This window comes from Labeo rohita, chromosome 6 (assembly GCF_022985175.1).
Source record: "Labeo rohita strain BAU-BD-2019 chromosome 6, IGBB_LRoh.1.0, whole genome shotgun sequence".
In the NCBI taxonomy this organism is placed as follows: domain Eukaryota; kingdom Metazoa; phylum Chordata; class Actinopteri; order Cypriniformes; family Cyprinidae; genus Labeo; species Labeo rohita.
Genome location: NC_066874.1, coordinates 26,749,089 through 26,763,625, shown reverse-complemented (window position 1 = coordinate 26,763,625; position 14,537 = coordinate 26,749,089). Strand labels below are relative to the sequence as shown.

Below are 14,537 nucleotides of genomic sequence, written 5' to 3'. Positions count from 1 at the left end.
ACACCAAGACTCTAATGTGGCCTTATTGACAGACTGACCTCTGGCAGCACCCCATATCCACAGGTCACATCTGACTCAGTGCCTCTGTAAACCCTCTCACAACAAATACATGATTTTAAAACTCACTGTGGCACATAGCTAGACTAACCCCAGGCTCCAGTTTAACTTCTGTTAACCTCTGTGTCAGTCTGAATGAGATGGTGGCTGTTCTAAAGCCAGCAGTACTGAATCATAGATTCTTGATTTTATCCAAAAAGTAAAAAATAATTACTAAATTATTGTTAGCATCTATGTTGCATTATAATTATACATCTTCCATATTAGAATGCAAAAAAGAATATTTTTGGAATATTATGTGCTGTTCTGCTGAGTCTGAGTTTATCACTTTATAAAAATGCAAAATGATGTTTTAAGAGGTAGATATTCATGCATGAGCTGACTGAACTTCCCTGTGTTAAGCATGGTTAGAATGCTGAGGGAATCCTCCAAAGGAGACATATCTGATTCTGTTTACTGTTTGTCTTAATGGCATAAATCAATATCTTCAATAAATGTGTGTGATCTGAATATTTCTGCAATTAAAGCAAGACTGTTAAATGTCAGTGGGGTCTAATCTACTTTTATTTAATGGTCTTAGTCTGCAGCTATTTCTGCCTGAACTGACTCTTGAAATGTGTTTGCTGGTGTCACCTAATTGTCACAGTCATTTGGTTGCATGAGATAATATTTAGATGTTACCACATAAAAGGTGTTGTTTTGCTAATTATTCCTAGATTTTTCCTACATTGTTCTAAGATAAAGGTTTAGTCATGTGGGTGCATGTGTTTGATCTACATCATGTTATCACAATGGAAATGCACCTATAGAGTTTATACCTGCCAGCTAAGACCTTCAGGGCAGCAGTGACCTCAAAAAGTTTCCCTGTTTTATCTGCACCCACCCACCCCCACACACACAAACACTGACAACACTCCATCTGTCTGTATCTCTCAATGGGGATAAAGCATACCATGGGGGAGGCAATGCAGAAGCCGTATTTTCCGCTTGCCTCCCGTTCTCCACTTATATGTGAAGGTGACTCAGAAAAGAGACGCCTACACATGCACCCAGTTGTTTGAACTCATTGACTCTCTGGGTAATTGTGGTATCTAAATACTGTAGAGATCAGATGTTCAGTCACACGTGCCTTTGAATCAGGTTGTAATTTTTTTTGAGATGACATTTTACAATAAGGTCCCATTAGTTAACATTAGTTAATGCATTAAATAACAATGAGTAATACAGTACTGTTGTTAATGTTAGGTAATAAAAACATAATTTAATTAATGTTAGCTTAGTTCCATTCAATAATATTAATAGAAATTTTAATTATAACTTTATACAATTTAAATTTTCGAAACATTTCGACTTTATTCTCGTAATATTTCGACTTTATTCTTGAAATATTTACACTTTATTCTTGTATTTGGACTATTCTCGTAATATTTCGAAAATTATTCTCTAAACATTTTGACTTTATTCTCGAAATGTTTCGACTTTATTCTTAAGATATTTCGACTTTATTTTCAAAACATTTTGACTATATTCTCGAAATATTTCGATTTCATTCTTAAGATATTTCGACTTTATTTTCGAAACATTTCGACTTTGTTCTTGTAGTATATCGACTTTATTCTCAAAACATTTAGACTTTATTCTGAAAATATTTCGATTTATTCTGAAAATATTTCGACTTTATTATCGTAGTATTTCGACTTTATTCTTGAAACATTTAGAATTTATTCTCAAAATATTTCAACTTTATTCTGAAAATATTTCGACTTTATTATCGTAGTATTCCAAATTTATTCTCAAAACATTTTGACTTTATTGTCTAAATATTCCAACTTTACTCTCGAAACATTTTGACTTTATTCTTGTAATCCTTAAACGCTGTCGTATAATAATGTATTAGTAAGTGAACTAAAATAATATGTTTTAGAAGTATTTTACATTGTAAATACATGTTAAAAAATAAACCTTATTATAAACTGTTGCCTTTTTTTTCTTTTGCATGTTAGTCCAGAGATCACCCATTTTCCAAAACAATTATGTTTCTGATTAGTTTACAAAAAAATTAAATCTTTCAAAAGTGAATTGGGGAATGAATCACCATTACTGCATGATATTTTATGATATTTTTTTCCTCTTGTCAAGTGTGCTTTATGTGAGCAGACTAATTAACAGGCGAATAAATTAGCTCTGAAATATGTTTTCATCCACCACATGTCTCCTGAGGTTTTTTAAAAAATATTTATTTATTTGTGTATTTTTGGCATATTATGTAGAGCAAAAAGTTTCATAACCCATAAACACACACACACACACACAAATGAATTTAATTGTCATTTTAAAATGTTTTCAGTTTATAAGCTATCAAATCTATTCTTTGTTTTAAAACAGGAAATTTAGTCTGAAAATCTCTAGCTCAGACAATGCACAAAGATGGATGGATTAGGAAAAACTTTCCGCAAAGTGAGGCATGGAACAAAGGGACATTGTCTCGTAAATCTTTGGTGAGTGGGACACCATGCAGAGTGCTCCATCACTACGTCAAAGAGAAGGAGGGAGTCAGTGGAAGACGTTCTCATAAGAGAATATCACCTCCTTAGCATTTCAGCTTCCACGCCCCGCGTTATCCCCACCGCGCTCCCCCAGCGCCCGCCTTTGTTCGCATCACAACAATCCCTGAACAGATGGTGCTCTGCTTGGGAATCGAGTGACAGCCACCGGCTAGCAACCAATCGCCTGCTCGGGAATCAGCTGACTCGCCTGGACAGCGCCAGGTGCTGTCATCATATTTTGCTTGGCGACGCAGCACGGGCTCCACAGTAACACGGAGACACGGCGGATGGGAGCCAGTCAGCGGATTCCCGTTGCAAGGATCCATGCAAAACCTGACCATGCGCTTGGGGAAGATTGCACCTGAATTTTTGCGGAGTGGATGTAACGAAACGGTGCCGCTGTAAAGCAGTTCACTCACGGAACTTACGAGCGACGTGATGGTTTATATTATCTATGGATTTTCTTTCAGTGCACATTCGCAAGGACATAGTTACTGTATCTAGATACTGTAAGTGGATGAAGCAGTCGTCGCGGAGGGAGGACTTCAATGCCATTCGGAACGTGTAGGCTGGCAAACCAAAGAGGTATGTTCAGATTTTGAAGCATCCATATACCTAGCTATTCTCTTCATGAACGCACATGCATCTGTGCATGTTAAACCAGAACCACAGGCAACTAATCAGGTTCCATCATGCGCAGTGCAATAATAATAATTAATAAAAAAAAAAAAAAAAAAACACGGCTACTTGCAAATCCTTTGTCTGTAAAACTGAGGTGTGGTTTTAAACTAAATCACCCAAAAATGTGTTTCCTTCATGTGAACTGAAAATAGATGGTATCTATGTTGCTTTTTAGGGTCTCTTCTATGGATTAGGTGTATGGCAAGCCGCTTTAACATTATTCCTTTAACTACTGTCTCTTTTCATATTGATATTCATTTATAAATAATGTTTATAAATAGTACTATAATAAATAGTATTTTCGTATCAAGTAGTGACCTTATCTTTTTTTGTTTGTTTAACTAGCAGCTATTAGATACTAGCTATTAGCTACTTATTTGTTATAAACTAGAAAGTTTCCCAATAGTTATTTTTTTTCTAATTGGAAATAGTCTGTATATACAATTACGTTAAAAAGTTTTGCAAACTGCTACCAACAATGGATTAGTTACTTGTTACTATGTGGATAGCTGACTAGTAGCAAAGGAACAAGTACTGGTATGTAGAGAATAAATTATGTTATAGGCTACTAGTCAACTTTTTGGATAACTTACTAGTAATTAGAACAAAAATATATAGTAGTAAATTATACAAATAAATACTAAATATAATAGATAGTTCTAAGGAATAATGTTCAAATGGCCTGCCATACAGCGTGATTTACTGCATTTAATAGCAAGGACGCATCGGCTGTTGCGCTTGAGATGTTCAAGGGCAAAACGTGTGATTTTTCATAATTTATGGTTTGTTTATGAGTTCACACAATCTATTTTGTATTTCTCAGAACAATAGGCTGGTAAAAGATAATGCTACAGCATATGTGTACGCATACGGAATAAGCGAAATGTGATGAGAATTGTGAACGGGCGACTTTTTAAAGCTTTATATCAAACATGAATGTATGAAATGATAAAACAACATTCGTGGTTGTGTCTTGCTTGCCCTATCAGTTTTACTTCGAATTCTACTTGATTGTGCCGTTAGCATTTATTAAATTCTTCACAGTCACTCGTTTGTTAAATTTAGCCTCCGCAGAGTGATTTCACTCTGTAATTGTGGCGGAAATCGATCCTAAACTTTGATCAGATCCCGTTATTGCTGGCTTACCGCAGGCGCGCGTATGGGGTCTGGTTGGCGATGCAGAAATGTGATTTGCATCTCAATGTCCAGGCACTCCAGCAGATGTTTCGTTGCTTACTCATTCGAAATAAGACGCCACAACTTCCCTAGGAAAGACAATAAACACGGGAAGACGTCTTTTAGTCAGGGAAGGATGTATAATGAGGATTGAGGAGGGGGGCTTGTATTGTCCCCGGGGACGCCACCCCTTGTTGCAGCTGTTGCGTCTGTTGCAGAAGTTGTTTTCTGACATTTGAAGAGAGGCGTCCTCATGAGCAACAACAACGTAAAGAAAATGTCGGGCATATGTTGATGAAGACAATAGTGTAGCCTGCAGGTGGTTACATCTTTTAAAGGTCCGTGGAAAAAGGTAAAAAACAAATTTTACAGCACTTTTTTTAAACCCTCATTTGTTTAATATAAATGTTCATTAATAATATATAACGAAGAACACTTTGCAGAATAAATAAGAACATATTATGACATTGGTGACAGCCAGTTTAATAAAAACGTCTATCAACATTATCTTTTTTTTTTTTTTTAACAATAATATAGCTCTTGTAGTCTTTTTAAACAATACTATTGTTTCAAGTTGATGTATACAAATATATATATATATATATATATATATATATATATATATATATATATATATATAAAATATCTTTTCGTTTTAATTTATATAATTATTGAAATATTATAATATCTGTTGTGAAGCAACTCTTTTTTCTTTTTGGAATTTGGCCCTTTTGGTTGTCTGCCTGCTGTGGTTTATCATGATATTAGACATTAAAGAAAGATGAAAGGTGGTCTGGAGCTGTAAGATGCCTGTTAAATGTTTTTCATATAAATGTGCATGTAATTTGGAATTTATTAGTCTGTTTGGATTGGAAGCAACAGTGGTCAGTGTTGAAGTGGTGAAAAGAAAAATACAGGCTTTTGTTGTGGTGACAGAGATAAGAGTGGAATAAACCAAGCAGTAGTTTGATTAATTCTGCAACCATAATCTGGTTAAGAAATCACTGTGGCAAAAGATCTGTTTGGACAGGGGAAGCCAAAAAAAGACATTTCTTACTGTTCTTACAAATGCATGAATTTTAATTGTCCTGTTTGGTAAATTCATGAATCACCTAATTTAATTTCAATATAATGCAATTTTAAAATAGTTCTGTAATTAGACATTTATTTTAAACAGCGTTTGTAATGTAGAGATATGAATTTTAAGCTTATTAGCTATAAGAACCACTCTCAGTTCCAAGGATGCAACATTTTGAACCAAATTAATAGCTTTTTCCATATATTAGGGTAAATCTTACACCATGCAAAATTTCTGGAAGATTTAACTTATGACTCTATAGGCATTTTGAGCATTTTAGATAATACAAATTCTGGAATCCATTCAGTGATGTTGCTGTGTGTGATGTGCTGAAAAGAATTAAAATGGGACCTTTGGGGCTTCCCGTGCATTTACTTCTCAGCGCTCATCCTTGTGCAGTGACACAGAGGACTCCATTTGATCGGCAATCAATGTTTTTATGCCATTCGCAATAGTCCCCATCTCTACAGCACTCTACCGCCCATGCCATTACCCCACAGTTCAACCCTGGGCAAAGCTATGATTCACCATGCAATTAATAATACCCCTCAGATTAAGAGTTGGCAAGCGTAGACGGTCTTGAATGCTGGATGTGAAAAGATCTGCTCTCTTGGCCCTTTGCAAAGCCTTTCTGATCCATAAATATAATTAATTACCATTAATTTCTCACTCACTTTCTGTGAAGGTTTTTAGGAAGTGAGCCCCTCAAGGAGATTAGCAGAGAAAAGGCTGCAGTTAGAGACAAGATGGTCATTTTTTTGGAGATGACGTTGTAAGCCATTTTAACAGGCCTTTTGGGTTTCTCCACTTGTTTATTTAGACTTTCGTATTGTATGCTGGAATGTATTTCCAGTGTTTCCTCCGCCTTCACAGAAAGCTGTGTGCATATAGAGGGTTAGAAAAGCAAATACAGTTTCCTGGAAATGTATTTTCAGGATATTTAAAGTCCTGTAGGCTGTGAGAAACAGATCAACACAATCAGCCCTGTTCATATCTGTTGCAACAACAGTTTTTTTTCTGTTGCTATTCATAAGTGGCTTGATGAATCACTGAATCAAATCACGAACAACAAATGACGTGTTCTAATGTTTGTGTGGATGCTTGCCATTAGCTCAGGCTTGCGTACCAATTTAAATAACCTTGTTTCTAATATGTCCATAAACCCATTACCGTTATTGGTAGCAGTTAAAACATTGATTTTCTGTGAGATTAAAAAACTGCACTCTACTGTGCTCAAGTGAGGCTGTTTATTTTAGTAGACAGTTAAAGCTTCTACACTGTCTAAATAACTTTATGGTTTGTTTTTACAGCCATTTCCAAGTTTCACTGAGAGATCTGTATGTTTGTAATCATTTAGGGGGCATCTAAACAAAGAGCTACTCAGGATCATACTCAAATCTCGGGTTAGCTCTTAGTGTACACTTCAAATAAACTTGCAGGCTTCAAGTGCACATTTTCCTCAAACCTGAAATAATACCCTGTCAGACACTGGCAGTACTGTGACCCATAGATCACTCTCTGCCAGAGAACAGATCTGCATCTGTCGGTGATCTGAAATGGCAGGTGTTTCAAATAGGCTCCCACTGAATTTCACAGTTGTCATTTGTTATCTAAGACTAGGGGAAGTTCATGATGACGGGCCAGGCAACAGGAAGCAAGCTGGTTGCAGAAGTTCACCTAATGAGGTTGGAATGGCATAAATAGCCATTAATTTGCCTGCAGATTTGGATTCAGATCCTGTTTACTTAGAAAGATGGAATATTTATGAGGATCATCAGGGTGTCCTATTTGTGTGTTCCTTAGGCAAATGGTACTGTGAGAAATATGTTTGTTTTGTTAAATCATATTTCTTCCATTCATAATTGCAGCCTGTGCACAGTTTTACCCAATACCCACCATTGAAATGTGAAAAGAGTAATTCTCTGTATTAACCTTCTAATGAGGTTTTAATTTTTAACCAACATGTTATAACCAATGTTCTAATTACTTTAAAGAAAAATTATTAAGCCTCAGACTAATTCTTAGGCTTATTTGAACCCCAAAGCACTCTGCATCAATTTTTTTGTTTAGTTTAGTAACTTTGCTTCCAAAAGATCAATAGAACACAAAAGATTTAATAAAATTGATGTCTCTGAACCACAGAAAAACAACTAGGCCTTAAAGGGTTAGTTAAAAAAAAGAAACATTTCAGCTCTGTTTTTATATTAAAGGGTTAGTTCACCCAAAAATTATCATTAATTGCTCACCCTCATGTCGTTTCATTTTTTTCTTTGCACACAAAAAAGTATTCTCATAACTTTAAAACATGTAAAATTAAGGTTGAACCACTGTTGTCACATGGGCTATTTTAACAATGTCCTTACTACCTTTCTGGGCCTTGAACGTGTCAGTTGCATTGCTGTCTATGCAGGGTCAGAAAGCTCTCGGATTTCATCAAAAATATCTTAATTTGTGTTCCAAGGATGAACAAATGTAGGTCTTATGGGTTCGGAACAACATGAGGGTAATTAATGACAGAATTTTCATTTTTGGGTGAACTAACCCTTTAATCTTAAAACAGAGCTGAAATTGTGGCTTAATTTTAAGCCCCAGTATACAGTCTTAAATGAAATTGTGATCTCTGGATTACTTTATCCTACTTACTGGAAAGGTTTTGGCCTCCACTTTGGTAAATACTGCTATTAAGTGCTGAATCTGAGATTGACCTCAATATTGGTAAAAATGAAGCATAATTCATGGCAGAATATATGGGGTGCATTTGACCCATTGTTTACTGATTTTAAACTATGGAAAATACTGTAACAGTAGCACCTTATATATTAAAAAAAATCTGTCATATTTATCAACCCTAATGCAATGAAAATCAGTGGGATCCACTGAGTCATGCAGGTTTGGTAGGGTTAAAATGATGACAGAATTTTTATTATAGGTGAACTGTCCCTTTAAGTCATAAAGAAAATTGAGTGTCATGGAAAGCAAGGATCATGTTCTGGTAAAAATTAGTTAATTAGTTGCTATTCCTGGAAATGATGGAACGCTTTAGTCCTTCTATTTTTCTTTCATTTCATTCATCTGCCCCTCTTAAAATTTTACAGATAAGTTTAATCTTTCATCTTAATTACCTTATTAAGATATTTCACACGTCATTGTGTGATATATTGTATTACAACCGAGATAATTAGATATTATATATTTTCACTGTATCATTTTTCTTGTTCAAACTTGCGAGATAAATGGACTGAAAATTTCCCACCGATAGTTGACTTTGTTGATTTGGCTCCCGTCTTAGTAGTTTAGTGCCATTTTCAGTGTGAGGTGTCATTCTGTATTGCATTACGAAACCCATTTTAAGGATGGCGCTGATAACTTTGATAACACAGGCCAGGTCCCATCTGTGTACTGCACTCTTTTATGAGAATTGCTGATACTGGCAGTTACAGTCAGCTCTCATTCTAAATTGCCCTGATGCTCCTTTGGCCACAGGGGGGAGATCAGGCCTCTTATTGATTTCCACTCTCACATTAAAGGACTCATTTACACCAGCTGTACCATGTTTCCTGCATTCATTTTCTAGGGAGTATGAGACATAAAATTGTTCAAGCTGTCCAAGCTTGTATTTGTTGGTGGATTCAACTTTGCAAGAGACTCCAAAGCTCTGAAGTGAACATATTGCTGGCGTATGTAGTCAACATATCATATGTGGGTGGAATTTTTCAGATCTTGGGTCTTTAAATCTTATGTTTTCTGGATGAGCGCAGCTCAGTTGTTTTGAATCTTGCCGTTAAGAAACATTAACAAGGCTGAGCAACTTTTGTGGAGGAGTATCTGTTCTTAATGTAGGTGGTATTTGGCATGGACTTAATCCCTCTGGCTTGCTGTTTGTGTGATTGAGTCAGCATTAGCACCATATGGGATAGCAGATGCCCCGTTCACTGCTCTGTCAAAGACACAATAACATGCCACCTTTTTGTGCCTTTTGCTTGCGATGGATGCTTAATATGCTCGGTTGTTTCATTCCAAACTTCAAAACCCCTTCTAGTGTTAAACTATCCTCTGTAATCTGGGACAACACATATTTCCTACTGAGTATTACCTGATTTGATATGGTTCACATTTGCGCAATATCTTATTTTAGTGTAGTTTATTTTATATGATTCCCTCAAAGAGAGGTAACACTATACTTATTTAACCTAAGTGGAAAATCATTTTGAATCAGGATACGGTAATATGTTGACAGGAAAGACTATGAATAAATGTACAGAGTCATTTTTACACCTCACTAATGTTCAGTCTTAGTTTACAATAGCAATTGTTTGATCACCTGAGGAATAATATTTCCTTCCTTTTCGGTCACCATTTCTTTCCTCTTTGATCCACCTTTTCAAGCATGTTAGCTTGCAGTAAACAAAAGCCTGTGCCTCTGGTTTTCACATTATCTTTATATTCATATACTTGTATTTGGAACAAGAATATCTAACAATTAAACAATATGTGACCATGGACCACAAAACCATTCATGAGGGTCAATTTTTTTAATTAAGATTTCCATTGATGTATGGTTTGTTAGGATAGGACAATATTTGGCTGAGATACAACTATTTGAAAATCTGGAATCTGAAGGTGCAAAAAAATCAAAATATTTAGAAAATCCCCTTTAAAGTTATCTAAATGAAGTTCTTAGCATTGTGTATTACTAATCAAAAAGTAAGTTTTGTTATATTTACAGTAGGAAATTTACAAAGTATCTTCATGGAACATGATCTTTACTTAATATCCTAATGATTTTTGGCATTAAAAAATATAATGAAAATATAATCTTGACCCATACAATTTATTTTTGGCTATTGCTATAAATGTACCCGTGCTACTTAAGACTGGTTTTGTGGTCCAGGGTCACATATCTGCCCCTTTAATGTGAAAGTGCAAAAAAATCCAGAGCAAGCAAATTAATATTTTTTCAAGAATTGAATCCATGGTTTCTGCTTTCATCTCATATCTCTTACGTGTTTATTAAAATATGCTTATATAACCATTTTTCCATTGGTTATTGTAACAAGCTTTTCTCTGTTTGTTTTTTTTCTTAGGCCAACTCTCCATTCCAAGGTTCATGCTGTGAGGAAGTTTCAAACCTATATGAGCCCACGGGAACTACACCCTTTTAAATCTTTCGGAAGCTCTTTGATTCCGCTGTTCAAGCTTTCAGAGGGATAAAAGGGCTATTCTGCAACACTTCAATTGAATGAGAATCTCACCTCACCATTTTTTTGGTGCTATAGGAATTCCAGCTCAGATCTGAGAGGATAAACACTTACAGTCAGAATGGCAAGAGGGACTTTCATTTTTGTTGTGCAAGGCCAGATTTGTTTCTTCCTGCTTCTGGCTTTACTTGGCCTCTCTTCAGTTCAGAGTACAGAATGTCCGCAGCTTTGTGTGTGCGAGATCCGGCCTTGGTTCACACCCCAATCCACCTACAGAGAAGCAACTACTGTTGATTGCAACGACCTTCACCTTACTCGCATTCCCGGGAACCTGTCCGCTGACACGCAGGTGCTGCTTCTGCAAAGTAACTACATTGCCAGAACTAGCGAGGAGCTGGAGCAGCTACTGAATCTCACAGAACTCGACCTGTCCCAGAACAACTTCAGCAACATTCGGGATATCGGCCTGACCAACATGTCGCAACTCACAACGCTTCACTTGGAGGAAAACCAAATAGTCGAGATGCCTGACTTCAGCTTGCAGGACCTTACCAATCTACAGGAGCTGTACATTAATCACAATCAGATCAGCTCTATTGCACCCAATGCCTTCACCGGATTGCGTAACCTTCTGAGACTCCATCTGAACTCCAACAGACTCAAGGCCATCGACAGTCGCTGGTTTGAATCAACCCCCAACCTGGAGATCCTGATGATTGGGGAAAATCCTGTGGTCGGCATCCTTGATTTGAACTTCAAACCTCTTACCAACTTGAGAAGCCTAGTCCTGGCAGGAATGGAGCTCACTGATATCCCAGGCAATGCATTTGTTGGACTGGACAACCTGGAGAGTCTCTCCTTCTATGATAATAAACTAGTCCGGGTGCCACAGACTGCTCTGCAGAAGCTTCCAAACCTGAAATTCCTGGATTTGAACAAGAATCCAATACATAAAATACAAGAAGGTGACTTTAAGAACATGCTAAGGCTGAAAGAACTTGGCATTAACAACATGGGAGAACTCGTGTCCATTGATCGCTTTGCCCTGGACAACCTTCCAGAGCTGACCAAACTCGAAGCCACCAACAACCCCAAGTTTTCCTACGTGAGCCGTTTAGCATTCCGTGACTTGCCGTCACTAGAGAGTCTAATGCTCAATAACAACGCTCTAAACTCCCTCTACCAGGCAACGGCGGAGTCCCTGCCCAACCTGAGGGAGATCAGTATCCATAGCAACCCGCTGCGCTGCGACTGTGTAATTCAATGGATGAGCTCAAACAAGACAACCATTCGATTTATGGAGCCTCTTTCCATGTTCTGCGCGATGCCACTCGAGGTTAGAGGTCAGCGTCTGAGAGACGTACTTTCTCACGAATCTTCAGGCCAGTGTCTGCCGATGATCTCTCACGACACGTTCCCCAATCACCTCAACCTAGACATCGGAATGACGGTGGACCTTGACTGTCGTGCTATGGCTGAACCTGAACCGGAAATATACTGGGTGACCCCATCTGGTAACAAAGTCATGATGGATACCATATCCGAGAAATACCAACTCAACAGTGCAGGAACTCTACGCATTTCCCACATTCAAGTGGACGACTCTGGCCACTACACCTGTGTGGCTCAGAATACAGAAGGCGCGGACACTCGGGTGACCGCCATCCGAGTCAACGGGACGCTTCTGGATAGCACCCAGCTTATGAAGATCTACGTGAAACACACAGAGTCCCACTCAATTTTAGTATCCTGGAAAGTGAACTCCAACGTCATGACGTCCAATCTGAAGTGGTCGTCCGCCACTATGAAAATCGACAACCCTCACATCACCTATACGGCTAAGGTTCCTGTAGATGTTCATGAGTACAACCTCACACACCTTCAGCCAGGCACTGAGTATGAGGTTTGTCTCTCAGTCTCCAATATCCACCAGCAGACCCAGAAGTCATGCGTCAATGTCACGACCAAGCACGCTACGTTTGCGGTGGAGATCTCTGAGCAAGGCACCAATACGGCTCTGGCGGCAGTCATGGGCACAATACTGGCCATCATCAGCCTGGGCTCAATCACGGTGTACATTGCAAAGAGATGGAAGAGGAAGAACTACCATCACTCCTTAAAGAAGTACATGCAGAAAACCTCCTCCATCCCCCTAAATGAACTGTATCCTCCTCTTATTAACTTGTGGGAGGCGGACAGTGAAAAGGACAAGGACGGTTCTTCAGACACTAAGCCGACGCAAGTGGACACAACAAGAAGTTATTACATGTGGTGAACCTTACCAGACGTTTTTTCTTCTTTAGAGCACAAAGACACATCTTTGCTTATTTGTGCGTAAAAAGACTTGGATTTCCTTTTTTCCTGCTTTGCTTTACTGCAAGCGACTATTCGGACTGATATCTCTGACTTTTTCGTAGAGTGTATTGCCTTTTCCTCTTCTTTGACTTTCAATATGGCAGCTTTGTTTAGCTTCCGAGACATGTTAGTAGCTGTGCTTTTTCTTTTCGTTCATTATATTTTGATAGCACAGCATAGATAATGTCAAGGACTGATTTTGGGTCGATTGATGCTGTAGCACTATATCTGATCCGATATTGATATGTCTTTGGCAGTATTCATAGAGAATGCATTGTTTCTTTCTCTCTTTCGTAAGACAGTTTAACTGTTGTGCACTGAAATATATTAACAAATTTGTCTTTGGACTCCAGTGTAAGCTGACAAGGTGAGTTTAGACTTGATACACTGTCTATTGAAAAACGTTAGCAATTGTTCTGTAATGTTGTATCAACTATAATTTGAACATTTTGGATTTCCTCAAAAGTACTTTTTGATTTAGAAGTTAACTTTGCAGATTAAAGAATTGTAAACCAGCAATAGAAACGTGAATGTTACATAATTAGTTAGTAGAAAATGCTTTTTTTAATTACTCAGATTCTTCTTTTTTAATTGGGTAGAATCTGTTAATCACTGAATTTTGTTGTAATTTACACATGCAAAATATGTTGCATATCACAGCGCAAACAAAAATAAAATACAGTTTTGTTCAGATATTTTTTATACAATGATTTTCAAGTCGAGTGTCATTATTCTAATTTCCTATTCTATCTTTTGTTCCTATTTTGTCCCCATTCTTTTTTTTGTTAAAAAATGAGCGACTTTGGTCTTGATGTGATAGTTTTAGTGAAGTAAAACACAGCATAATACAAAGGATCTCCATTAAAAATCCTCAATTGCGATTGGGTCAAGGAATGCAATTACAAAAAAATATGATTAAAGTCTGTCTTCTTTCTTCCTTCAGTTATTGCCACCAAACCCTCAAGGGCAAATTATCCATCAAAGCACAGATTAAATTATCCAAAATTTGATTTCATTATTTTATCACAGGTTTTTTGTCTGTGTGTGGTTCAGGTGTTTCAGGTATACCCCATGTTATTAGGACAAAATGTCCCCACAAAGATGGCAATATACAAAATCCTCGTGGGGACATTTTTGGCCCCCATAAGGAAACAAGATGTGGCACTCGAGGAGCAGTTAGGGGTTTAGTGCCTTGCTCAGGGGTCTCACTTTGGTTGTGATATTGAGGGTGGAAGAGTGCAGTACATTCACTCCCCCCACCTACAATCCCTGAGACTAAAACCTGCGACCTTTGGGTTACAAGTCCAACTCTCTAACCATTAGGCTACGACTAATTAAATGACTAAACATCGAAACCATTAGGGTTTCCGTTAAACCATGTTGGGTTGGGTAAACATGGAAAACACAGTGTGTGTGTGTGAGAGAGAGAGTGATCATTTATGTTAA

The 14,537-nt window shown here is 37.5% G+C and overlaps 1 protein-coding gene across 2 annotated transcripts in view; it reads left to right on the top strand.

Annotated features, from left to right (window-relative positions):
• The window catches only part of lrrn1 (leucine rich repeat neuronal 1), a 55,216-nt gene extending 41,415 nt beyond the window's left edge, over positions 1-13,801 (top strand). The window contains exons 3-4 of one of the 2 annotated variants that reach the window (XM_051112894.1): positions 2,443-3,188; positions 10,623-13,801. In XM_051112894.1, coding sequence (XP_050968851.1) covers positions 10,858-13,011 — 2,154 coding nt within the window. In that variant the 5' untranslated portion in view covers positions 2,443-3,188; positions 10,623-10,857 and the 3' untranslated portion in view covers positions 13,012-13,801. Of the gene's footprint in view, positions 1-2,442; positions 3,189-4,391; positions 4,813-10,622 lie in introns of those variants that run through there. The other variant, XM_051112895.1, reaches the window with a different exon arrangement.
• The last annotated feature ends 736 nt before the right edge of the window (positions 13,802-14,537 follow it).